We start from the raw sequence: 26424 nt of genomic DNA, 5'->3' as shown, positions 1-26424 counted from the left end.
ACACAATAGAACTTAAAACAAATGATAACATTCAAGAGAATGTTGAAATAATCACTGCCATTTTTAACAACCACTTTCTCGCATCAGCAGTACAAACTGGAAAAACATGTTCTGTTAATGAAGCCATGTTATCCCTTCAAAAAGCTATTAATAAAAAAACCAAGCAGATTAAAGTGCCTCCTGTCACAGTACATGAAATTGAGAATATAATTAGAGAGATGAAGAGCAAGAATTCTGTTGGCATAGATGGTATCTCTTCAAGATTACTGAAGGAGTGCTATAAGCCGATAAGCAAAATACTGTGCCACATATTCAATGAATCCATCCAGCACGGGATTGTTCCTGAGAGACTAAAGTATGCTATTGTCAAACCACTCTTTAAAAAAGGCGATAAAGCTGACGTTACTATCGGCCTATCTCCCTTTTAACAACCTTTTCTAAAATTCTTGAGAAATTGGTTCAGAAAAGACTTATTGAACACCTCAAGCATTATAAGGTATTAAACAGTAGCCAGTTCAGATTTCAGCAGGGGGTATCTACAGAACAAGCTATTTTTTCCTTCACCCATCAAATCTTAGAGTTTTTAATAATAAATTATCTCCTGTTGGTATCTTCTGTGACCTTTCTAAGGCCTTTGATAGTGTTAATCATGAAATCCTCTTAGCAAAGGCTGAATATTATGGTATAAGTGGCTCAGTTGGCTCATGGATTAAATCCTACCTAACTGAAAGAAAGCAGAAGGTCATGCTGAATGACTCTGAGGGGTACTCTGTGTCATCTAGCTGGGGCTCTATTGGCTGTGGTGTTACTCAGGGCTCTGTACTTGGCCCCCTTCTCTTCCTTATCTTTATCAATGACCTTCCCTTGCATACTAGCTTTAAAACTCACTTTACTCTTTTTGCTGATGACACCTCTATCCTCATCAACAAAACTCCCAACCTCAATCTTGAGGAATCGGCCAATATTGTCTTTAGTGAAGTATGTAATTGGTTTGTAAATAATGGGTTATCACTAAATGTTAATAAGTTTGTGCAATTCCAAGTAAGGAAAAAAGTTGAGGATCAATTAAGTATTACATAGAATGGTAGTGAGTTACTACAAGTTGAGTCAACCAAGTTTCTGGGTGTACACATTTACAACAGTCTAAAATGGGACATATTTTGCACCTCCACCAAAAAACTCAGCTCAGCAACATTCGCTGTTAGTATTATTTCCACTGTATGTGACCAAGACACCACAAAAACTGCTTATTTCCATGCATTATTGCTGTATGGCATTGTTTTCTGGGGTAATCAGCCACTATCCAAATAAATATTCATTGCCCAAAAGAGAGTTATTACGATAATGAGTGGAGTCCAGCCTAGACATTCTTGTAGGAACCTTTTCAGAAAATTAGGGATACTGACAACTGCATGCCAATATACCTACTCCCTGTAATGTTTCATGGGTAAAAATGGACAATCGTACAAAACCAATGATTCATACCATACCCGCAATACCAGGAGGAAGAAGGACCTCCATTATGAATCAAAAAACCTTACCATTGTCCAAAAAGGAGTCCATTACTTGAGCTGCAAGGTGTTCAATACTCTTCCACCATCACTGAAATTACTTATCCATGAGCTTCCCAAATTTAAACAACAGCTCAAACAGTATTTATTAGATGATTCCTTCTATTCGATAGAAGAATATTTCAGTAGGGTTAACTGTAATTGATTTTTTCATTTACTAATTTGATGTGCTATTGTGCATTACGATACAATCACTGTTAACATTACTGTGTCTTTCATTTAGCTATTAAGATCTGCCATATTTTTTAATGTAATTTTTTCTATACCTATTAATGTGTATTTTATCTTATACCAGATATCCTCTTGCAAGAGGTACTTTTACGTATTCCTTTTGTATTATTTGTAATAATTCTGACACATCCTACATCCATGCGAATGCCTCGCAGTATTGGATTTATGCGATATAAATAAATGAATAAATAAAATCATTTGGTATGAAGGACAACCACAACTGTGACAACACATTTACAATGATGACAACTGCAATAGCTGCATAAAAATGATTCATTGATCATTATTAGGTTTGTGGTATTATAGTCACATATTCAGTTAACAAGCTATTCACCTTTTAACAATAGCTGTCATTAAAAGTCAATAAGGGTAAAGGTAAAGACAAAACTAGTCACGATCAATAAATCATTTTAATGCAGCTGTAGCAGTTCAATCCAAATGAAGGGTACAGGAAAAGAATGTGCTTTGTCCACTTTTTTTTCAAAAGTGAGTTATGTATAACATGAGATGTAGGAATCTGTGTTGTTTAATATTGTTAATCAACCATTGTAATAATATGAATAATCCACATTCCATAACCTGTTTAGATCAAGCATGCAGCGAATGAATGTGCTACTATCTCTCACTACAGAGAATAAATGTACTTTGTCCAATGTTATGTAATAAGTTTTTGATTCCTTGTCAGCTGGCTAACAATGTTGCAGCCAAAAACACAGAATTTTCCTTTGTTGTGGATTCTTGGTATTAGTGAAAACCATTTCTTTAGTTTAAGACATTCTATTTAGTAATGCAGCTGTTCTAAATTATTCATTTCAGTTTTAATAGTTTATTATTCATACTGAATGTGAGTATTCCATCTAAGGTTGAAAGACCGAGACCCTTAGATTCTAACAGGGTCAGAAAAGTCACGTATGAGAGCGAATGAGTACAATCATGAAGAAATTAAAGGTTCAGTCGCATGAACTAGGACAAGACTGTGACTATTGAGTTAAAGACAAAATATTATACGAGAATTTAATACAAATCATCATATCTGACAGGTTTCGTTACAATACTTTCGCTTCACAGAAAGTGATCAATGAAGAATGAAGATGAAGCACAGCTTCAAGAGTGTATTTCATCTACAGAGTAAAAGTGAAAGATTGTGACATTTTACATGAAATTCCTATACATAGAAAATCTGTCATGGGAGTACATGGAGTAGCAGGGAAGGCAATGATTAATGACAGTTCAGAAATTTTTGAAGCTGGGCAAGTCTTTTTGTGCTGGAATGGGTAAGCATGGAAGTATGCCATGGAAAATTAAGGAAGAAGTAGAAATGGCAGTTTACAATCACAGTCATTCATTTAAGGGAACATGAAATCATTACAGCAAAGACAAGACCAAAAGGAACTTTTGGTGGCTAAATTGCATGGACTGATCCACAAAAAGCACCCGAAACCTGACATTTCATATTAAATGTTTGGAACAGTATTCAACACCAAATTCAATATAGCTTTTGGGTATCCAAGGAATGATACTTGTTCAACCTGTGATAAGTACACTGCTGAGATGAAAGTGCTAAATGCAATGTTACCTGAAAATTTAGATTGTGACATAAAGAAACAAGTCTTGAAAGAAATTAATAGGATCACCACTGACCAGAAACTACACAGAGTCAAAAACTGAAACATTCTGTTCCTTAAAGAGAAAATCTCTTTTATGAAGCCAAAAGTCTAATGCAATAAAAGCAATCTGCATGGATTATAAAAATAGGTATGCTTATCAAACATAAGTACTAATGACATCTGATACAAAAGGCAGTTGTCAGTTTACTCTTTCAATATTCATCAGCTGTTAAATGCAACTTCAATGTTCTACACTTACACTGAAAATCTGGAAGAAAAGGGGCCAATAGCTGATTCCTTTTTAAATTGCTTTGTGACAGAATTACTGCACAAGAAAGTTAAACATCTTGAAGTTTTTTTGTGATTTTTACTCAGGCCAGAACAAGAATTACTCTTTATCAGGGTATCTTAATTATCTTGTGAGTGAACTGAAACTTTTGGAGACAATGAAAGTAACTTCCCTATTACATGATATTCTTTTTAGAATGTGATAAGAATGTGGGACTGACTAACACATAAGCAGTAGCTGAAGTTCCAATGGATTAAATGGATTAGGTATGGGTCATGGTTGAAGCTTGATGTAAACCTGAGTCTCCTGATGCTGTGGTGGTCAATCAAGAAATGATAGAAAATTGGGAGTCATTTCTGAAGAATAAATATTTGAGCTACTGTCCTTTTCCAACAAGGCCAAGCAGAAAGGTTGCCATCTCTCTCTCTCACACACACACACACACACACACACACACACACACACACACACACACACACACAAAAACATCCCCCCCCCCCCCCTCATTCAACACTGAGTAATTCATAATGAAGCTAGGATTTTGTTGGTGGTGGTGGTGAGAGTTCCCTAGCAACTTCAAGAACAACAGTCTGGAGAATATCCATCCCCTGCTAAGAAATAAAATACAAAAATTTAATAAAATATTTGTTTAGAATAATTTTTATAATGCTGCTTCTGATGATGAGCAGTAATAATCAGTACCTCCAGGTTTTGAAGGAGTATTGCATACAAAAATTTTACTCTGCGCTGAGAAATGCATGTTGGAACAAAGTGATATATATTATTCCCTGATGTTAAAATATCTAAGAGAAAGTTTACCAAGAGCTACCTTTTTGTTTCAAACATTGTTTTCCACTACGAAACAACCTGACACAAAAATGTTTAACAAAGGACACAGTTTTACTTCCAATACGTTCTATCTTGCTGTAAACCAGCAGCACGCTCTTTCCATGTAACACATGGCATTACTTTAAATATTATGCCAATAAAACCACAATTTAAATATTATAGGAAACAGTTTACATTAAATTTAATGAATACAACATGTACTTCCAAATGACTTTTGTATTCATTAATTTTGTCCATTAGTATCCATGAAATTTTGTGTTAAACTTTAAAATTCGTCTCCTGAACAACTTTATAATGAGGACAAAGCACGTTTTTTTCCTGTGCACTTCAAATATGTCACTCAGTAAGCATGAAAACTTCCTGGAGATGCCCATCCAAAACCAGTGACAAACAATACATGAGAAGCATTCTGCAACACAATGTGGTTTCCTGTTAAAATTTCAAGAGTGTACTCTCCTATAAGAGTCACTCAAATTCATTGCTTCCCTCCAAAGTATATCTCACAAAAAACCACGAAGGCAAAATTAGAGAGATTAAAGCTCACAGGAAAAGAAGAATTGACACTATTGAAATGTGGCACATTACAGAATGTTGAATATTAGGTATACTGATAAGATAAGAAATAAGGGGGTTCTTCACAGAATTGGTGAGGAAAGAATTATGTGGACTCTGACTTGTAGAAGGGACACGATGGCAGGACACGTGATAAGGCATCAGGGAACCAAAGAGAGCTTCAGAGGCTAAAACTGTAGTGGAATAACAGAGACTGGAATATACTGGTACAAGTAATTGAGGGTGTTGGATGCAAGTACTACCCTGAGATGAACAGTTTTGTACAGAAGAGGAAGTTGTGGCAGGCTGCATCAAACCTGTCTGAGAACTGATGATACAAAGAAATGGAGGCACATTATTTGTGACAAACTATAATGGGGATAAGTGATAGTGGTACACACAGTACCCTCAGTCACACCCCACATGGTGGCTTGCAAAATATAGGTGTAGACACAGTATGAATGTGTGAGTAAATCAGAGAGAGAATGGGAGAGAGCGAATGGTATTTCAATTGACTTTGTACTTTATACTAATTAAATTTTACACATTTTAATCACATTTATTTGAGATTATTTTAGTATGTGGGCTAATAACCTCATTGCTATACATCCTCAAACCACACACACCTTTGTTAACACTGAACAGCCTGCTATCTGCAACATGGTTTGGAATCTTGTAGTTTATATGTTTGCTTTAGAGCAGTTGATCCCAAACTTTTTGAGACCATTACCTGTTAGCACAGTCAGATATCAGGTAGTACCCTCACCCAACCCCCCCCCCCCCCCAAAAAAAAAAAGAGAAGAAGTCATTGACATTAGCATTATTCATGAGTCTGGGTCCTGTATGAATTAAAACTGGTACACAAAATAGAGAACACCTCAAGGAGGACAGGAAATTTCAGCACAGGGGAATAACAATGATTGGAATATATAAGTACAAATAATTGAAGACATTGGATGCAAGTACTACTCTGAGATGAACAGTTTGGCACAGAAGAGGAAGTAGTGGCAGGCTGCATCAAACCTGTTCGAGAACTGATGGTCCAAAGAGATGGACGCTCATCAGCAATTCTCCTTCCTGCACACTATTTCTGACTGGAATTAGAATGAGGATAAGTGATTGTGGTACATACAGTACTCCCAGTCACACACCACAAGGAGGCTTGAAAAATATAGGTGTAGATGTAATGTGAATGTGTGGGTAAATCTGAGAGACAATGGGAGAGAGCAAGTGGTATTTCAACTGACTTTGTACTTTATACTATTTAAATTTTATACACTTTAATCACATTTGTTTGAGATTATTTTAGTATTGTGCTAATAACCTAACTGATATAATTCTAAAACACACACATACACACACACCCACACACACTTGTTAACAATCTGCAACATAGTTTGGAATGCTGTAGTTTATGTATGTGGTTCCCAATCTTTTTGAGACCATTATCCCTTAGCGCAATAAGGTATCAGGCAGTAACCCCCCCCCCCCCCCACTTCCAAATATCATCAATATTAGCATTAATCTAACATTTAGAAGTAAAAGAATTTTTTTTTGAATCTTTTATTTTCAACATGACAAAATATAATTGATATTTAATTTTTGTAGATGGTTTATCACAGGCTAATGAGTCAATGACACCATAGGTACTATTCACTTCTCACTACCTTTTTTCATAGAATAATGAAGCAAGTCTCACTGCATCATGAGTGATAACTACGACTCCTTCTCAAAAAAGAAAGCTAATTACTACATCCAAGCAAAAACCAATCATGACCAGAACACAAGCCAGAACTCAATAGCGCGTGTAATAAAGAGATCAAACAAGAAGAAATCCCCCTAAACGTGCAAATGTTTAAGTGGGTGAAAATCCACACACCACCCTGATAAGCTACTACACATACAATTGACTTGAGTTGGTGGCTGCATTAACTCGGTGCCTCAGAAACCAGAGGCTCTCTCTAGTACACACGGTGTGAGTGTTCCCTGTTGATCGTACCCAGTACACTGGCTGCCAACATTGTTGGTTCTGAGTCCTCCATTGCCATGGCATTATTGGCAGACATGGACACACTTTTAGTGGGCATGTAAGGGTGAAAGTGGCAAGGTCTATGTCAATGTTTGGGGAGGGGAGAGGGAGGAGGCCGGCGATTGAAAATATGACAACTATTCTTCATAATTTTCAATGGGCTGCACAGGTGGCATCACAGGGAGTGCCTCAGCATCCATCAGTTGCTCCCCCCCCCCCCCCCCCCAATGCTGTGGAAGAGGAACGCCGCAATGACCTCCAGTCATCAGTCATAATCATGTTGCAGGGGTAGCAAGTCCCATTGCCTCACATGCTGGAGGAAAACTGACATTGTGTGTACAGGGCGAAGACCCTGGAGGTGATGGCTGAGTATGCTCTTGCCACAGTCATAATTGGTTTCTGTGTCTTGTGCACCTATCATCTCTAACCACGACCTCAGAAAACTGTTGACCCCTGTGCTGGACTATCACCCCTTCTGTCCATCCCAGTCCACAACCAAATGTGCGTACTCAAACCAATGAACGCTTCCAGGAATGTGGCTGCTGGAAGTGGTGTGTAGGCCACAACAGATCCAACACTGAATGTGGCGTTTATCCATGCAGGAGATCCGTGGACCATGCCCATTACCTGCTAAGTCAGTACACACACAATTGACTTGAGTCAGCAGCCACTTTAACTTGGTGTCTCAGAAACCAGAGGCTCCCTCCAGTACACACACTGTGGGCATCCCATGTTAACAACCATCATACCCAGTTCACTGGCTGCCAATTTTGTTGGTTCCACACCCTTCATTGCCATGGCATTACTGGCAGATATAGATACCGAACTATCCATCCACATTGCGGGTAGACACTTGTTACAAAGCATGCTTCTCATGAAACACTCCTCTCCCTATTGAAAAGCAACCAAGTTAAAACATATGAAACTTACTTAGAACTACTTTTGTAAATCACTTTATTGCTGGACTCTTTACTTCTCAACTGACAGAAACTGGAAGACTTCAGGCTGCCTGTACTTTGTGTCTGACCACTGCCACTATTAATAATAAGAATAATAACAATAATAGTAAACTGTAAGCCCTACAGCAGGGTAGTAGCCATTAGGTAATTACTGTTGTGTTGAGCTGTCAGTTCATTTATTTACTGTTGTGAAGTGTCTATTGCAGGAATTGCCTACAACTCAGAGAACTAATATGTAATGTATATGTCTCAGTGTTACTACAAAGTACAATGTATTATTGAGTAGTGTGTGGACTATGTGAGGAAGATGATAGTCACACATTCATTTCACAAGCTGTAACCTCCAATGCACTGTGTCACACATTAATGGCAATAATTGAAAAAAATATATATAATCATTGGTAACTTAACAAAATAGTACTAACTTACAAAATACTACTAATAGTAATGACCTTTCAGAAAGAATTTAGTTTCATGACTGAAACACAATTAAACACTTATTTCTACCTCTAGAAAATTTTAATTACCCTCAGGCTGGGAACCAGTGCTTTACATCAACACAAAAAAGATGACCACTTAATTAAAATTAGCAGTCAAGTGAGAGATTACAAAGAGTAATTAATGTGATAAAAATGAAGCAAAAGCAGAATATATAAAAAGATGGATAGACACAAGCCATTCACTGAAAAGGCTTTGCAATAATGTAGTAGATAATACTTCACGTAAAAATTTAGTATAGGGCCAGAATGGTTTTAAATATGCACAATTCGTGAAACTGAGAAGTAAGAAATAATCAGCAATGTACAATTATAGAAAAACTTTATACTTGTAAATTAAAATGACTAAAGCACAAAAGATTTGGAAAAGAAAAGTGAAATAAGTTGTGGTGGAGATTGTGATTGACAGGTCAGAAAAGAAATGTAATTAAAATAAACATAAAAGTCAAAGAAGACACAAACAGAAGACTATAGACCAGAAACAAAACAAGGCAATATAAGTTGCAAAAATGTAAAGAAAATAGGTGATGAAGAAAGTGAAAGAAATGGGAAAAAATCTTATGTGCAGGAAGCATAAAAACAAATTTCTACTTTCCAGCTGTGTGTGTGTGTGTGTGTTTTAGTCGAGGAAAGAATGTGTCCAAGTGCTAAGCTATTAATCATCCATTCTTCAGTGTTCAAGTCAGATTCATAGAATACATAAAGCATATTATGGTATCGAACAGAATGTTTGCTAACAAGTAAGCATGGCCTCACTCCCGGTGATACCATCTTCCTCTGCCCAGGAATACCCACCATTTGTGCTATGCCCTAGAGTGAGAACTGGAGGCCCAGCTTGCTTCGTTCTTGCTTGCAGTACCTTTTGTCATTGTTGTGAACTATAATACAATCTATGTGGTCTTTCTGGACATATATTTGTTAGTTGCTGATTGTTTCAGCCACATTACCACACCTGACTAGTGTTAAATTACCGACAATTCACTGGCTCCGTGACAATTCTAACATTTCTGCTGTGTTTCCTACCAGTGTTTCCCTTCAGGGGGTCTGGGGCAGGTTGGTAATCCCTATCTTAAATAATGTAACATTTATTTGTATAAAAGGTACCTTTTCTCTGAAAGTATAGGGAATAAAAATTTGTAAAAATTATGGCTTGTAGGTTACACATTTCTAACCACTTTAACAGAAGGATATCTAAAAATATTTATTAGTTTTAAGATAATAATGGAAACTGAAATAAAAACTGTCTGGTCTTCTCTATGTATGTAAGGCTCCAACGTCTTTGAGATTTACAAAAAGGAAAACTTCTGCGCTAAAATATGCACAATACTCAGATTAGTGTATCCACTAATTTTGAACAAATTCCGACACATAGAAGCTGAAAACAAGTATACTTTATTCTTAAAAAATACAGCTTATGGGAAACAGTCATTAAAGTTGTCAATACATGCCAGCTCCGTAAGATGAACTGTCTGCGTCCCCTTCCCTCTCATCTCACAATTTCCTTTATCCTGCCTGTCTGTAATGTCCTGCCTTTGTTTCAAGGTCTCCAATAGCTCTCTCTGGTGCCCTGACTCTTTCTTTGTCTGAATTTAATACTTGCTTCACTGCAAAATGATGAACAGTTTATAGCAGGCTTTTCAGAACTTCACTGAATGTCACCACTGCATCGAAGACACCAAAATGCAGGGTACTAATCGACACAAGCAATGTCTTCGGAATTCTGTCCCAAATTAAGCTGTTGACTGGCTCATCAGGAATCTGGGTGAGGCCATGAAGACATTTTTTCAATAGTCTCACATCTGACAAATCTCTCAAAGTTTCTTTCAAGACCTCCACTGAAAGGTATAGCTGGTTTCTGAATAAATTTCTAACTATTTTGCTGTGCTCTGTTGTCTTTGCACCATTAATTCACTTCCTAGATGGCATAGGCCATGAATGGGTCTATCACCTGTTGAAGACGTGGGGAAAAAAAACTGCCCATAGAGCTTTTCTCATATCTTCTACATTATTGACATCCTGCCTGATGGCCATGGCATAATGGCATAATAATTTTGGATTTTATTTATGATAGATTCTGTGAGTCTGTTCTTAACATCTAATTCTCTGTTGTCTTCCAATATTTTTCCCTTGTATGCAGTTTTCGGTCGTCGCACTCTCGTACCCATTTGCTTTTGTACATGACCTATGCACTCCAGTTTAGTGATAGCTATATTTTCTTTTCTCCATATGGCTTCTCTTCCTCAACTGCTTTTAAAGCTTTTGAACCCCGATCAACTTAAATAACTGATGAGAATCTTACCTTCTTCAACTGTTCAGATTCTTGGAACCTGATCATGCCCACACAGCATTTTGTTTAAATGAATGAATAAATCAGAAATATGGCAGTAGTATATTTATATTATATAACACTGGAAAGGGGAAATTCCATAGGTTAAGACGTATGAAAAAAAAAATAATAATAATAATAATTGAAAATTTCAAGATTTCATCTGATATGTAGCCCTTTAACCCCCTAACAGAAAACCCCAAGCTATCTCATTTTTACTATTTTGACAGAAATTTAAAATCCTTAGTATACTTGACCTTTGTAAAATAAAACTCCACTTACATCCATTTCAACACTGATAGTTATGTGTTCGGCTGCTAGGGAGCTTCTGGTACTACATTTGCAGCCTGACTGTCATGTTTTTGTTGAGACGGTTGCCACTAGATATCACCTTTACTGTGTGCAGTTTGGATACTCAACAACGAAACACTTGCTTTGGACTCTCTCCTATATTTTTAATTAGGCACTGCTTACAAAAGAGGATTAATATAGTGATCATGAGTTTCACATTGAATATAGCAGCTCAGAAAATGAAGAAGAATTTGATGTTATTTCATTAGAGACTGAAAGTGACGACGGTTTGTCACTGAGCAACAAGTGGTCGCCAATGTTATGTGATAAATACATTCATTGTGCTCCATTATGTTAACAGGTAACCATTGTGAAATACATGGTTAGACTCCAAAGCTACACAGAAACTGAAGAATGACTTCAAGTTTCAGGATATCTTCATCAAAGTCCAGCGCACAAGTATACTCAAGATTTTATTATTGGTGATTTTCAAAATATTGCAACTCATTAATTTGAGCTTTAAAAGCAATCTTTATTTGTCTATGTGCAATGGCATTCATTATACGATGTTTTTCATTAATAAACAATATTATTTCTTAGAATATAATTTGAAAAAAAAAAAACAAAAAAAAACATTAAGTTAAGGGGTAGTGGCTATCCTTGTTAAAGTCCTAACCTTATTGTCATCCTCGTGGGTGTGTCCTATTACGTTACTATACTGTGCTTGTTAACATGTATTTCTGTCATCTTTAACTGTTAGAACAAATTCCACTTGGGTGCTATAAAACTCCCTTGTGTCTATCCACAGCTCAGTGGCTCTCCTACTTTGAGAGCAGTCACATAATCTTATGTATACCAGTTACCAATTAGAAATCAGTGTGTTCGTTGGTTTGGTGTAATGAGGGGGGCAGGGGTTGGGAGGGGAGGGGGTGCAGTGAGGGGAAACAGAGCAAGAAAGTAAAAAAGAATGAGCACCTTGATCATTGGCTGATGAGGACTAAATACCCACTGTAACTTAAAATAGTCTGGGTAATAATCTTTTCGAGGCTGTCTTCCAAGACATTTAAAGCAGTAGAAGCAGCTCAAAAGTATTACTACATTTATTTACACCATTCATCAGAATGGTTTAGTAAACAGCGTACCTCCATTACTCGGCTGATGTCATGATCACGCTGGTGAAGAATGCGGACAGATGCTTCCCACTGGTCAATAAGCTCTTGTCTTTCCTGGTGCAACTTTCGAAACAATTCAGCTGTTCTTTCCACACTCTTTTCCAATGATCCAACATCATTTACTGCTGCAATTACCATCTTTTTCTTTTCTTCTACTTCCATTCGTAGATTTTGTCGCTTTAACTCCATCTCCTGAAATTTAGAAAATTAGTGAACAACTGTTTGTGTTGACTTCCACAGTTTCATAATCCAAATCAGTGTGTAAACTTCTTGGCAGATTACACTGTGCCAGACTGGGACTTGGAACCAAAAATTTAAGTCCTGGTCTGGCACACAGTTTTGATCTGCCAGTAAGTTTCAAATCATTGCACACTTTGCTGCAGGGTGAAATTCATTCTGCAATCCAGTGTTGGCTAAGAAGTCATGAACATACCTTTGCTTTACTTTCATCTTCAAAGGTATATCGGCTGAGCATGATATTGTCTTCCTCTTTTCTTGCCACATGTTCTTCCCATGCTGTGAGAGATTCTTTATCCCATTTAATATTTGATTTGAGTTTTTCAAGTTTATCTGTGTTGCGAACAATGTCATTCTAGAAAAAAAGAAATCAAAGTTCACAACATACAAAATCATTGCAGCAATAAGATTAAATCAAGTTAAGTTTGGCTTTTCACTGAATATCTACTATAAACCATATTTACCATTAATATTAATATTTATATTTGAGCACTACCATATTTAATGAACAATTCAGACTTATTAACCCAAAAGTAACTGAAAACAGTAACCGAGATTCACTAACACCTACATCTATTTTTAAATGTAATTATTGCCACCATTTGGCTGTATGTTCTTGTTATTTATTTATTTCAGTGTCTTGATTTCGACTGCAGAGCCATTTTAAGTGTGAAGGTGAGGGGAAAAAAATCATTAAATATCAGACATATCTAACTGACATGTTATCATTTTATATAAAAACAAAGATGAGGTGACTTACCCAACGAAAGCGCTGGCAGGTCGATAGACACACAAACAAACACAAACATACACACAAAATTCAAGCTTTCGCAACAAACTGTTGCCTCATCAGGAAAGAGGGAAGGAGAGGGGAAGACGAAAGGAAGTGGGTTTTAAGGGAGAGGGTAAGGAGTCATTCCAATCCCGGGAGCGGAAAGACTAACCTTAGGGGGAAAAAAGGACAGGTATACACTCGCACACACGCACATATCCATCCACACATACAGACACAAGCAGACATATTTAAAGGCAAAGAGTTTGGGCAGAGATGTCAGTCGAGGCAGAAGTGTAGAGGCAAAGAAGTTGTTGAAAGACAGGTGAGGTATGGGTGGCGGCAACTTGAAATTAGCGGAGATTGAGGCCAGGCGGATGACGAGAAGAGAGGATATACTGAAGGGCAAGTTCCCATCTCCGGAGTTCGGATAGGTTGGTGTTGGTGGGAAGTATCCAGATAACCCGGACGGTGTAACACTGTGCCAAGATGTGCTGGCTGTGCACCAAGGCATGTTTGGCCACAGGGTGATCCTCATTACCAACAAACACTGTCTGCCTGTGTCCATTCATGCGAATGGACAGTTTGTTGCTGGTCATTCCCACATAGAATGCATCACAGTGTAGGCAGGTCAGTTGATAAATCACGTGGGTGCTTTCACACGTGGCTCTGCCTTTGATCGTGTACAGGACTGGAGTAGGTGGTGGTGGGAGGGTGCATGGGACAGGTTTTGCATCGGGGGCGGTTACAAGGATAGGAGCCAGAGGGTAGGGAAGGTGGTTTGGGGATTTCATAGGGATGAACTAACAGGTTACGAAGGTTAGGTGGACGGCGGAAAGACACTCTTGGCGGAGTGGGGAGGATTTCATGAAGGATGGATCTCATTTCAGGGCAGGATTTGAGGAAGTCGTATCCCTGCTGGAGAGCCACATTCAGAGTCTGGTCCAGTCCCGGAAAGTATCCTGTCACAAGTGGGGCACTTTTGTGGTTCTTCTGTGGGGGATTCTGGGTTTGAGGGGACGAGGAAGTGGCTCTGGTTATTTGCTTCTGTACCAGGTCGGGAGGGTAGTTGCGGGATGCGAAAGCTGTTTTCAGGTTGTTGGTGTAATGATTCAGGGATTCCGGACTGGAGCAGATTCGTTTGCCACGAAGACCTAGGCTGTAGGGAAGGGACCGTTTGATGTGGAATGGGTGGCAGCTGTCATAATGGAGGTACTGTTGCTTGTTGGTGGGTTTGATGTGGACGGACGTGTGAAGTTGGCCATTGGACAGGTGGAGGTCAACGTCAAGGAAAGTGGCATGGGATTTGGAGTAGGACCAGGTGAATCTGATGGAACCAAAGGAGTTGAGGTTGGAGAGGAAATTCTGGAGTTCTTCTTCACTGTGAGTCCAGATGAAATCCTCCCCACTCCGCCAAGAGTGTCTTTCCGCCGTCCACCTAACCTTCGTAACCTGTTAGTTCATCCCTATGAAATCCCCAAACCACCTTCCCTACCCTCTGGCTCCTATCCTTGTAACCGCCCCCGATGCAAAACCTGTCCCATGCACCCTCCCACCACCACCTACTCCAGTCCTGTACACGATCAAAGGCAGAGCCACGTGTGAAAGCACCCACGTGATTTATCAACTGACCTGCCTACACTGTGATGCATTCTATGTGGGAATGACCAGCAATAAACTGTCCATTCGCATGAATGGACACAGGCAGACAGTGTTTGTTGGTAATGAGGATCACCCTGTGGCCAAACATGCCTTGGTGCACAGCCAGCACATCTTGGCACAGTGTTACACCGTCCGGGTTATCTGGATACTTCCCACCAACACCAACCTATCCGAACTCCGGAGATGGGAACTTGCCCTTCAGTATATCCTCTCTTCTCGTCATCCGCCAGGCCTCAATCTCCGCTAATTTCAAGTTGCCGCCACCCATACCTCACCTGTCTTTCAACAACTTCTTTGCCTCTACACTTCTGCCTCGACTGACATCTCTGCCCTAACTCTTTGCCTTTAAATATGTCTGCTTGTGTCTGTATGTGTGGATGGATATGTGCGTGTGTGCGAGTGTATACCTGTCCTTTTTTCCCCCTAAGGTAAGTCTTTCCGCTCCCGGGATTGGAATGTCTCCTTACCCTCTCCCTTAAAACCCACTGCCTTTCGTCTTCCCCTCTCCTTTCCTCTTTCCTGATGAGGCAACAGTTTGTTGTGAAAGCTTGAATTTTGTGTGTATGTTTGTGTTTGTTTGTGTGTCTATCGACCTGCCAGCGCTTTCATTCGGTAAGTCACCTCATCTTTGTTTTTATATAAAATTTTTCCCACGTGGAATGTTTCCTTCTATTATATTGACATGCTATCATCATAGAAATATTACAAAACATATGTGTACACGACGCTGCATCTGCATCTGGTGAAGCCTACGGGCTGAGGATGACACGGTAGCCAGTCAGTACCATTGGGCCTTTAAGGGCTTTTTGGATGGAGTTTGTTGTTTATTTGTACATATGTCAATGTTATTTCATGTTTGGACATTGTTCATTCTTACCATACCACAGTACATTAAAGTGAGTCTGCCATGCATAATGTTAAATGTAATCCCTGTTTTTAATTCACACTCAGATCTTATAATGAGATGACAGGTATATGTGTCCACAAAAGTTTTGTAATATTTAAAAAAACTATATGTCATTTAGACAAGTCTGATATTTACTAACTTTTATTTCACCTTAGCCCTTCAAAATGGCTCAGCCGAAATTGGAATAGAAATAGATAAATAATAAAAACTTAGTCAAATTGTGGCAATTATTTCATGTAAAAGTATATTATGACTGTGGTCCCAAACCAAAGGAAAATCATCTATATCTATATTGGAACAACTAAGCCCTCGGTCACAAATATTAATCAAAATTGACCTGGTTTCGAAGCTACTATGAGCGTCGTCTTCAGAATTAGACTAACTGTTCTAAAACATTTTAGGTATATAGTACATTAATAAAATTTAAGTGTACTGACTGGAAAAGATGCAGTACTTACAAGTCACATATTAAAAAAGATCTGAGCCAGAAAGACGACGTCATGAACAGTTGTGAGATGGCGAGCCGCTAAGGGCTGCTCGCACTGTGAACAAGGGTTGTAACAAGGGTTACATCTACATTGATACTCCGCAAGCCACCCAACGGTGTGTGGCGGAGGGTTAGCGGCTCGCCATCTCACAACTGTTCATGATGTCGCCTTTCTGGCTCAGATCTTTTTTAATATGTGACTTGTAAGTACTGCATCTTTTCCAGTTAGTACAAACTTTAATTTTATTAATGTACTATATACTTAATATGTTTTAGAACAGTTAGTCTAATTCTGAAGACGACGCTCATAGTAGCATCAAAATCAGGTCAATTCTGACTTAATATTTGTGACCGAGGGCTTATTTGTTCCAATATAATTCTGACACCATCACTGAACATTAGCAGCTATGTTCAAAGTTTTTCATCTATATCTGTATTCTGTAAGGTACCTTACAATGTGTGGCAGCGTGTAATTCTAGTATCATTACCAGTTCCTCCTTTCGTTGTTACATTCGTGAGCAGTGTGCATGAAGAATGCCCATCAGTAAGACTCTGTACGAGTTCAAACTTCTACAATTTTATCATAAAGGTCATGTCATGAGATGTTCGTTGGGTGAAGCTATATGTTGCATAACTCATCTTGCAATGTACATATTCAGTATCTCAACTATAAACCATTCCATGAAAATGTCTCTCTTACTGCATCTGCTGTTGGTGATTCATAAGCACCCTCTGATGCTTTTGTGCTTCCTAAACGAACACAATGAAACATACAGCTCCTCTTTAGACATTCTCTGTCTTGTCTATTAACTCTACATGGCAATCATACCAGTCTGGAAACCAATAGCTCTCTAGACAGATGAAGTTACCTTTTTCGTAGGTGAATTACATTCTCTTACAATTTCTCCAATGAATCTGTCTGGTGTCTGTTCTTCCAAGTACTAGTTTTGCAAGGTCATTCCATTTTAGGCTGCACTGAGTACATACTCTAGACATTTTACAATTGCCATTATTTACTGGTCTATTTGCAACAATACTATGAAAAGGATAGACTGCTACTCACCATACAGCAGATATGTTGAGTCACAGACACACACACCAAAAAGACAAGGAGGTGGTGAAAAAAGATTAGACTAGTACTTGTTCCATAGATCATGAATATGACACTTCATGATGATGTGGAACGTGTCAGGTTAATAAAAGGTGTCTATACAAGATATTACATTAGACAAAATATCACTCAATATTATTATTATTATTATTTTTTTTTTATTTTTTTTTTTGGTTGGGAAATTACTCACTTACTATATCCAAAAATTCACCAAATGAGTAGAAGGAGTTGCCATTAAGAAATTCTTTTAATTTCCTTTTAAATGCTATATGGCTATCTGTCAGACTTTTGATGCTATTAGGTAAGTGACCAAAGACTTTTGTGGCAGCATAATTTACCTCCTTCTGAGCCAAAGTTAGATTTAACCTTGAGTAGTGAAGATCATCCTTTCTCCTAGTGTTGTAGCCATGTACACTGCTTTTACCTTTGAATTCGTTCGGATTGTTAATAACAAATTTCATAAGTGAATATATATATTGTGAGGCTACAGTGAAGATTTCTAGCTCTTTAAATAAGTGTCTGCAGGATGATCTTGGATGAGCTCCAGCAATTATTCTGATTACACACTTTAGTGCAATGAACACTCTTTTACTCAATGATGAGTTACCCCAGAATATGATGCCAAACGAAAGCAGAGAATGAAAATAGGCTTGGTAAGCTAATTTACTCAGCTTACACAAAAATCAAGTTCCATGAAAAATATAACAAAGACTGAATCTTTATGTATTCAGTGCAAAAAAGTGTAATTATTTGACTTGGAAAACTGTGAAGTTAAAGTAAAAAATGCAAATGAAACCAATTGAGGGAAAAAACTGTAGCAAGTGCAAGTTCAGTGACATCCATATGTAAACACTGTCACAATTTTCATCTCATTTTAACTACAAAAAACATCAAATTGATGACCTTAAAAGGGCTGTAGCATTATTGGAGAAGTAGTTGCAAAATCTTGATTGTAAAACTCAACAAACAGATAATCAACTGAACATCAAAGAAATATCAGTTACCAGTGACTTAAACAAAGCAAGAACCACAGTGAAAACCAACACAAAACTTAGGAATATGAACATAAGAGCAACATGTACCTATAATTACAAAAGTGATTCTACGAACAATGTCACTCAGAAACATATGAGTCCAGAAAATAATTGCAAACAGCAGAAGTCATGCACTCTAAATTTTTGTGCATTTCACTGAATAAACAATGAAATATGAATAAAAAATCAGTTGACCTGTCCGAAGTGTGCAAAAAATATTGAAAAGTTTCAATTTTTGCTGATAATCATGGATGCTAGATATCAGAAAATATGTCAGAAGTGCAAACTAACTTAAGTGTCCAGTTCTTTGTCAAGCCAGGACCAGGTGTTGAAGGTGTGAAAAAACATTCGTAAAATAATGCAAAAACCTTCTCTCACAAAACTGTTTTGTAATTTGTGCAGTCCAATTGATGTTGCCTGAGATAAAGACAATGAACTCATCACATTTCTTGAAAGTGTGCTACTCGAATCAGGCAATACAAATGTAGCTGTTGTAAATCATCCACACAGATACCTCCTTGGTCACATGTAAATAAATTAACAGGAAAGAGTAAACAAGGAGATAAATGAAGTATGCAGACAATTTCTGTATGTGAACTTAATACATGTAAGCACATTAGACACATCCATGCATACCAGCCATGGCCCCCATTTAAATTATGGTGGGGAACAGGATTTGGTTGAAGAAATCTGTCTTTTAGTAAAGTTGAGTCACAAGCGGCATAATATAGAAGCAGTTCAAAGTACTTTGTACAAATGGGTTATAAAGAAGGATGTGATGTCATAAAAAGAGTGAATGACATTTTTCAGGGAAGTAAACTGTATCACAAAAAATGTGTTTCAGAACTAAAATACAAATACATACTAAAGATTGTACACCAAAACGTACAGTCATTAACAAACAAAGTTGATGAAATACATATACTCCTTAACAGTGAATGAAAAGAAGTTTCAGTTTTATGTTTTTGCGAACACTAGTTACAAAATGAGTATTTACATCACTCAAAAATATTAGATTTTAACCTTATGAACTGCTCATGTAGAATGGAATCAAAACATGGAGGAACTTTCATACATGTAAAAGAATTGGTTGGTTGGTTGATTGATTGATTGGGGGAGGAGACCAAACAGTGAGGTCATTGGTCCCAAGATCTAAGGTGACAGAAACCAAGGAACAACACAAACATGACAGTCCAGTCAAGGAGAAGGGAAATCGGGCAAACAAAGTGGTAAAAGGAATGTTGGGACAGCAGGAAGAGGAAAGAACAGGAAAGGGGGGAGCAGCGAGAATAGGTGTACCCCAGAAACGCTACGCGCATTGGGGCACCAGCACTACCACTAACCCATCCTGATCCCCACACCATACAATGATCATGACACAATGGGGTCAACACCAGGAGAAGAAGACACAAGAAAAAGGGAAACAAAATGTTGTAAAAAGCATGCAAAACATAAGGAAAAAAGGGGAGAGAACCCAGCCTCAAAATGCAATGGAAGCTATGTCTGTCTGCGGCCATCAGATCTATCCTAATGTGTTTCAGTTTATACAGCTCTTGGCAGCTCTACCAGTTACAATGGCCATAAATGAGCAGAGTTTCTCCACCCTTAAGAGAATCAAGACATACCTAAGCAATACAACTACCAAGACACCTTTGAATGGGATTGACTTGACGACAATTCAGTGAGAAGAACAGATTGGTGTCCAAACTGTGATAAGTGATATACCAAAACAAAGAGCTCATCATCTTCCTTTAGTATTTTAAATTTCTAGTAAATGGTTTAATGATCTGTTCTATTTATGTGTATTAAAGTATCAGACAAAAGCAGATATGATACACGTCAAAGTAAATCAACATGGGTCTAGACTATAATTAATTTTCAATTTGAGCTTTTGTAAAATGAAAAGCATAGCATCCCCCCCCCCCCCCCCCCAAAAAAAAAAAAAAATGCACCACTGAACATAGTCATGTTCATAAAGAAAAAATATATATATGGCATATACTTCAGCTTGACTCAAAACCTTCAGTATATCAGTATAACATAGGCTATAGTGCCACTCTGAAAAATTAAACCGTTATTTTTAAGACTAGTGGATTTCTATAACCAGGGTGTGATATATACACCAGGTGATCAAAAGTATCCAGACACCTGGCTGAAAATGACTTACAAGTTCGTGGCCCCCTTCCATCGGTAATGCTGGAATTCAGTATGGTGTTGGCCCACCCTTAGCCTTGATGACAGCTTCCACTCTTGCAGGCATATGGTCAACCAGGTGCTGGAAGGTTTCTTGGGGAATGGCAGCCCATTCTTCACAGAGTGCTGCACTGAGGAGAGGTATCGATGTCGGTCGGTGAGGTCTTGCATGAAGCTGGCATTCCGAAACATCCCAAAGGTGTTCTACAGGATTCAGGTCAGGACTCTGTGAAGGTCAGTCGATTACAGGGATGTTATTGTCATGTAATCACTCTGCCACAGGCCATGCATTATGAACAGGTGCTCGATGGTGTTCGAAGATGCAATTGTCATCCTCAAATTGCTCTTCAACAGTGGGAAGACAGAAGGTGCTTAAAACATTAATGTAGGCCTGTGCTGTGATAGTGCCACCCAAAACAACAAGTGCTGCAAGCCCCCCTCCATGAAAAACATGAGCTCACTGCTTCTGAATTTTACTGTTGGCACTACACACGCTGGCAGATGACGTTCACCAGGCATTTGCCATACCCAAACCCTGCCATCGGATTCCCACATTGTGTACCGTGATTCTTCACTCCACACAACATTTTTCTACTGTTCAATCATCCAATGTTTACGCTCATTACACCAAGCGAGGCATCGTTTGGCATTTACCAGTGTGATATGTGGCTCATGAGCAGCTGCTCGACCATGAAATCCAGGTTTCCTCACCTCCCGCCTAACTGTCATAGTACTTGCAGTGGATCCTGATGCAGTCTGGAATTCCTGTGTGATGGTCTGGATAGATGTCTGCCTATTACACATTACGACCCTCTTCAACTGTCGGCGGTCTCTGTCAGTCAACAGATGAGGTTGGCCTGTAGGCTTTTGTGCTGGTAAGTGTCCCTTCACATTTCCACTTCACTATCACATTGGAAACAGTGGACCTAGGAATGTTTAGGAGTGAGGAAATCTTGTGTACAGACGTATGACACAAGTGACACCCAATCACCATACCACATTCAAAGTCCGTGAGTTCCGCGGACTGCCCCATTCTGTTCTCTCATGATGTCTAATGACTACTGAGGTCGCTGATATGGAGTACCTGGCAGTAGGTGGCAGCACAATGCTCCTAATATGAATAATGTATGTGTTTGGGGGTGTCCAGATACTTTTGATCACACATGGTTACTAATGCACACAATCATATAGGTGGTTTCGCAGATTCGATTACAGCCCTGAGGACCTTTCCTTGTGAGTGATTTTCATTTAAGCTGTGATATCTGGTGATCAGTCTATGGTTTTCAGTCCACAAAGATCCTTCCATGCAAGGTCTGGAACTAATCTCCGCCTTTACATTGTGGTTCATCTGTCCTTGCCAACACTGCAGCAACGGGTAGCGATGAATCCCATATCTGTTCACTAGCTGTGATGTAGTGGGATTGCGCTATAAAGTTAAGATTGCATTGGCTTTCGGTTCTAATCTCAATGCAGACCAGCTTTTACTTACTCTGCAGCAGAGTTACAAGCAGCAACATCAAATATCAGTAAGGAAATCTTAAGAAAACTTCTCAATCATAGTTGTTCTACATCTACATCCATACTCTGCAAACCACCAATGAAGTGACGTCCCACTGTACAAGTTATTAGGGTTTCTTCCTGTTCCATTCACCTATGGAGCAGAGGAAGAATGACTGTCTGAATGGCTCTACGCGTGCTATAATCATTTTAATCTTATCCTCATAATCCCTTTGTGAGTGACATGTATGATGTTGCAGTATATTCCTAGATTCATCATTTAAATCTAGTTCTTGAAACTTTCTTAATAGGCTTTCTTGGAATAGTTTACATCTTTCTTCAAGAGTGTGCCAGTTCAGTTGCTTCAGTATCACTGTGACACTTTCCCACAGATCAAATGAACCCGGGACAATTCAAGCATCCCTTGTCTATATATGCTCAATATCCCCTGTTAGTCCTATTTGGTACCAGTCCCACATGCTTGAGCAATATTCTACAACCCGTTGCACGAGTGATTTCTAAGCAATCTCCTTAGTGTCTGATTCTACCAATAAACTGAAGTCCACCATGAGCTTTACCCATGACTTAGCCTATGTGAACATTGAATTTCACATCCCTACATACTGTTACACCCAGTTATTTGTATGAGTTGGCCGATTCCAGCAGTGACTCATTGATATTATAGTCAAGGGATACTATATTCTTTTCATTTTGTGAAGTGCACAATTTTACATTTCTGGACATTTAAAGCAAGTTAACAATCTTTGCATCACTTTGAAATCTTTTCAAGATCTGACTGAATATTTATGCGGCTTCTTTCAGTGAGTACATCATTATAGATAATTGAATCATCTGCAAAAAACCTGAGGTTACTATTAACATTGTCTACAAGGTCATTAATATACAATGCGAACAGCAAGGGCGCACACGAATTACTTCTACATCTGATGATGATTCTAGATCCAAGGTAACATGCTGCATCCTCCTTACCAAAAAGTCCTGAATACAGTCACAATTTTCACTTCATACTCCATATTATCGTACTTTTGACAATAAGCATAGGTGGAAATCAAAAAAATACTGCATCTACCTGACTGCCTTGATCCAAAGCTTTCAGCAAGTCATGTGAGAAAAGTGCAAGTTGGGTTTCACATGATTGATGTTTTCAGAATCCGTTCTTGTTGGCATGGAGAAGGTTATTTTGTTTGAGATAGTTCATTATGTTTGAGCTCAGAATATGTTTTAAGTTTCTACACCAAATCAATGTCTTTGATATTGGACAGTAATTTTGTGGTTCACTTCTACTACCCTTCTTGTAGACGGGTGTAACCTATGCTGTTTTCCAAGAACTGGGTATGGTTTAACAGAGTGTAGTTAAAAGAGGGGCAAACTCAGCCACAAATACAGTACAGAATCTGACAGGGATTCCTTCAAGCCCTGGAGCTTTGTTCAGTTTTAGTCATTTCAGCTGTTTCTTAACATTTGTCATGCCAATATTGATTTTTCTCATGCTTTCAGTGGTACAATGATCAGTTTGGGGCAGTTCTCCTGTGTTACCCTTTGTAAAGTACAAGGGTAATCCCAAAAGTAAGGTCTCCTATTTTTTTACAAGTACATAGACTTGTTTATTTCTACAATGGTTTACATCAGTTTACAGCTTGAACATTTAGCTACTTTTCAACATAATCACCATTTCTGTCGATGCATTTTTGTTGATGCTGCGGTAGTTTTTGTATACCCATGTCATACCAGCTCGCTGCCACGCTGTTCAGAAAGTTATGAACTGGTGTGATTATTGCTTGGTCTCAGGTGTAAAATGGTATGCCCAGGTTTTGTCACCTATGAATTGAGTCCAGAAAGTTGTCCTGTTTGGCTGCAAGGCGGTGAAGAAATGCATGGGAAGCATCAAGTCATTGCTGCATGTGGTCCTCAGTTAGTCAGCATGCGTGGCACCCATCTTGCGCACACCTTTCGGTAGCTCAATGTTTTCATTAAAATTCTGTGAGCGGTGCTTCGGGAAACCTCAGGAACCAACGTGCAGAGATCATCCAGGGTGATCTGCCGATCTTCACACATGCTTTGCTCAACATTCAACACTGTCTCCTCAGAAACTGACAGTCTCCTGCTCCTTTGTTCATCGTGAACTTCGGTCCGACCAACTGCAAACTCCCTACACCACTTACGAACATTTTTGTCATCCATGCACAACTCACCATACACTTCCATCAATTGGCGATGGATTTCAATTGGGGCAGTGCCCTTTGCATTCAAAAACCAAATAACTGCGCATAATTTGCACTTGACAGTAACATCCAACGGGAGCTCCATTCTCAACGGCTGCCAAGCCAAGACTGAGCGCCTCAGTGCAGCATGCGCATGTTTACACACAGTGGGTGAAGCACTCTTCATAACAGTGTGACCAACTGCCACACAAATAGAGTTCTGTACTTATAAAAAATTAGGAGACCTTACTTTTGGGATTACCCTCGTACATTTGAAAACAGAGTTACGCTTATCAGCTATTGCCTTGCTACCATCAATTTCAGTTTGTGTCTCATTCGCAAGGGACTGTATACTAATAAATAATAACCATTGCATACAACCAGGATTTCTTTGGGTTTTGTGAAAGATCATTTGGCGGTAGTCATTGAAAGCTTCATGCATTACTCTCTTGGCAGCCAAAAGCATTTTATTCAGCCCTACATGCATTAATCCTTGTTCCACAGATCATGAATATCACATTTCGTAATGATGTGGAATGTGTCACCTTAACATAAGTTTTCTTTACACAAAATAATTAATTAGTTACTTAATTTTTTTACAGTTACTAATTGATATCTAAGAATTCATCTACTGAGTAGAAGGAGTTGTCATTCAGAAATTCTTTTAATTTGCTTTTAAAAGTTGGTTGGCTATCTGTCAGACTTTTAATACTATTTGGCAAATGACCAAAGATTTCTGTAGCAGCATAATTCACTCCTCTCTATGTCAAAGTGAGATTTAATCCGGGATAGTGAATATTATCCTTTCTTCTAGTGTTGTAGCTATTCACTGCGCTGTTATTTTCGAATTGGGATGACAAATTTCATAAGTGAATATATGTATTGCGAAGGTACTGTGAATATCCTGACTTCCTTACATAAAAGTCTGCAAGGTGAACTTGGGTGGGCTCCAGCTATTAATCTGATTACATGCTTTTGTGCAACGAAAACTTTCTCTCTTAATGACGAATTGCCCCAAAACGTGATGCCATATGAAAGCAGTGAATGAAAAATAGGCATAGTAGGCTAATTTACTGATATGTTAATCACCAAAATTTGCAATAACCCTAATTGCATAATTAGCTGAACCTAACCGTTTCAGCACACCACTGATGTGTTTCTTCCAATTGAATTTCTCATCAATGCACACACCCAGAAATTTTGAGTATTCTGCCATAGCAACAGACGTCCATTCATAATCTATATTTATCAATGGTGTTATGCCATTTACTGTACAGAATTGTATAAACTGTGTTTTCTCAAAATTTAGTGAGAGTCCATTTGCAGAGAACCAATTAATAATTTTCTGAAAGACATTATTTGCAATTTCCTCAACTGAGTCTTGCTTCTTGGGTGTGATTACTATACTTGCATCATCAGCAAAAAGAACTAGCTTTGCACCTTCATGAATACAGAGCAGCAAGTCTTTAATACATATTAAGAACAATAAGGGACCCAAGACTGAACCCTGTGGGACACCATTCTTGATACATCCCCAGTTAGAGAACTCTACTGGTTTTTGCAGACTATCTGTACTGTTAATTTCAGCCTTCTGCATTCTTCCAAGTAAGTATGAATTAAACCATTTGTGCACTGTCCCACTCATACCACTATAGTTAAGCTTATCTAGAAGAATTTCATGATTCACACAATCAAAAGTCTTTGAGAGACCACAAAATATCTGAATGGGTGATGTACAGTTATTCAATGCATTTAATATTTGAACAATGAAAGCATACATAGCATTTTCTGTCGAAAAGCCTTTCTGAAAACCGAATTGGCATTTTGTTAGTACTTCATTTTTACAAATATGTGATGCTACTCTTGAATACATTACTTTTTCAAGAATTTTGGATAAAGCTGTCAGAAGTGACATTGCCTGTAGTTGTT

General features: G+C 38.4%; 1 protein-coding gene across 2 annotated transcripts in view; it reads right to left on the bottom strand.

Moving 5' to 3' along the window:
• LOC124776284 (coiled-coil domain-containing protein 39) overlaps window positions 1-26424 on the bottom strand; it is a 503452-nt gene that overhangs the window by 307651 nt on the left and 169377 nt on the right. For both annotated transcript variants that reach the window (XM_047251190.1, XM_047251189.1), the window contains 2 exons: window positions 12807-12965; window positions 12344-12565 (listed from right to left, as the gene is read on the bottom strand). In XM_047251190.1, coding sequence (XP_047107146.1) covers window positions 12344-12565; window positions 12807-12965 — 381 coding nt within the window. The remainder of the gene's footprint in view (window positions 1-12343; window positions 12566-12806; window positions 12966-26424) is intronic.

The sequence above is a fragment of the Schistocerca piceifrons genome, chromosome 2 (genome assembly GCF_021461385.2).
Source record: "Schistocerca piceifrons isolate TAMUIC-IGC-003096 chromosome 2, iqSchPice1.1, whole genome shotgun sequence".
Classification (NCBI taxonomy): domain Eukaryota; kingdom Metazoa; phylum Arthropoda; class Insecta; order Orthoptera; family Acrididae; genus Schistocerca; species Schistocerca piceifrons.
This window is presented reverse-complemented; position numbering and strand designations above follow the sequence as displayed.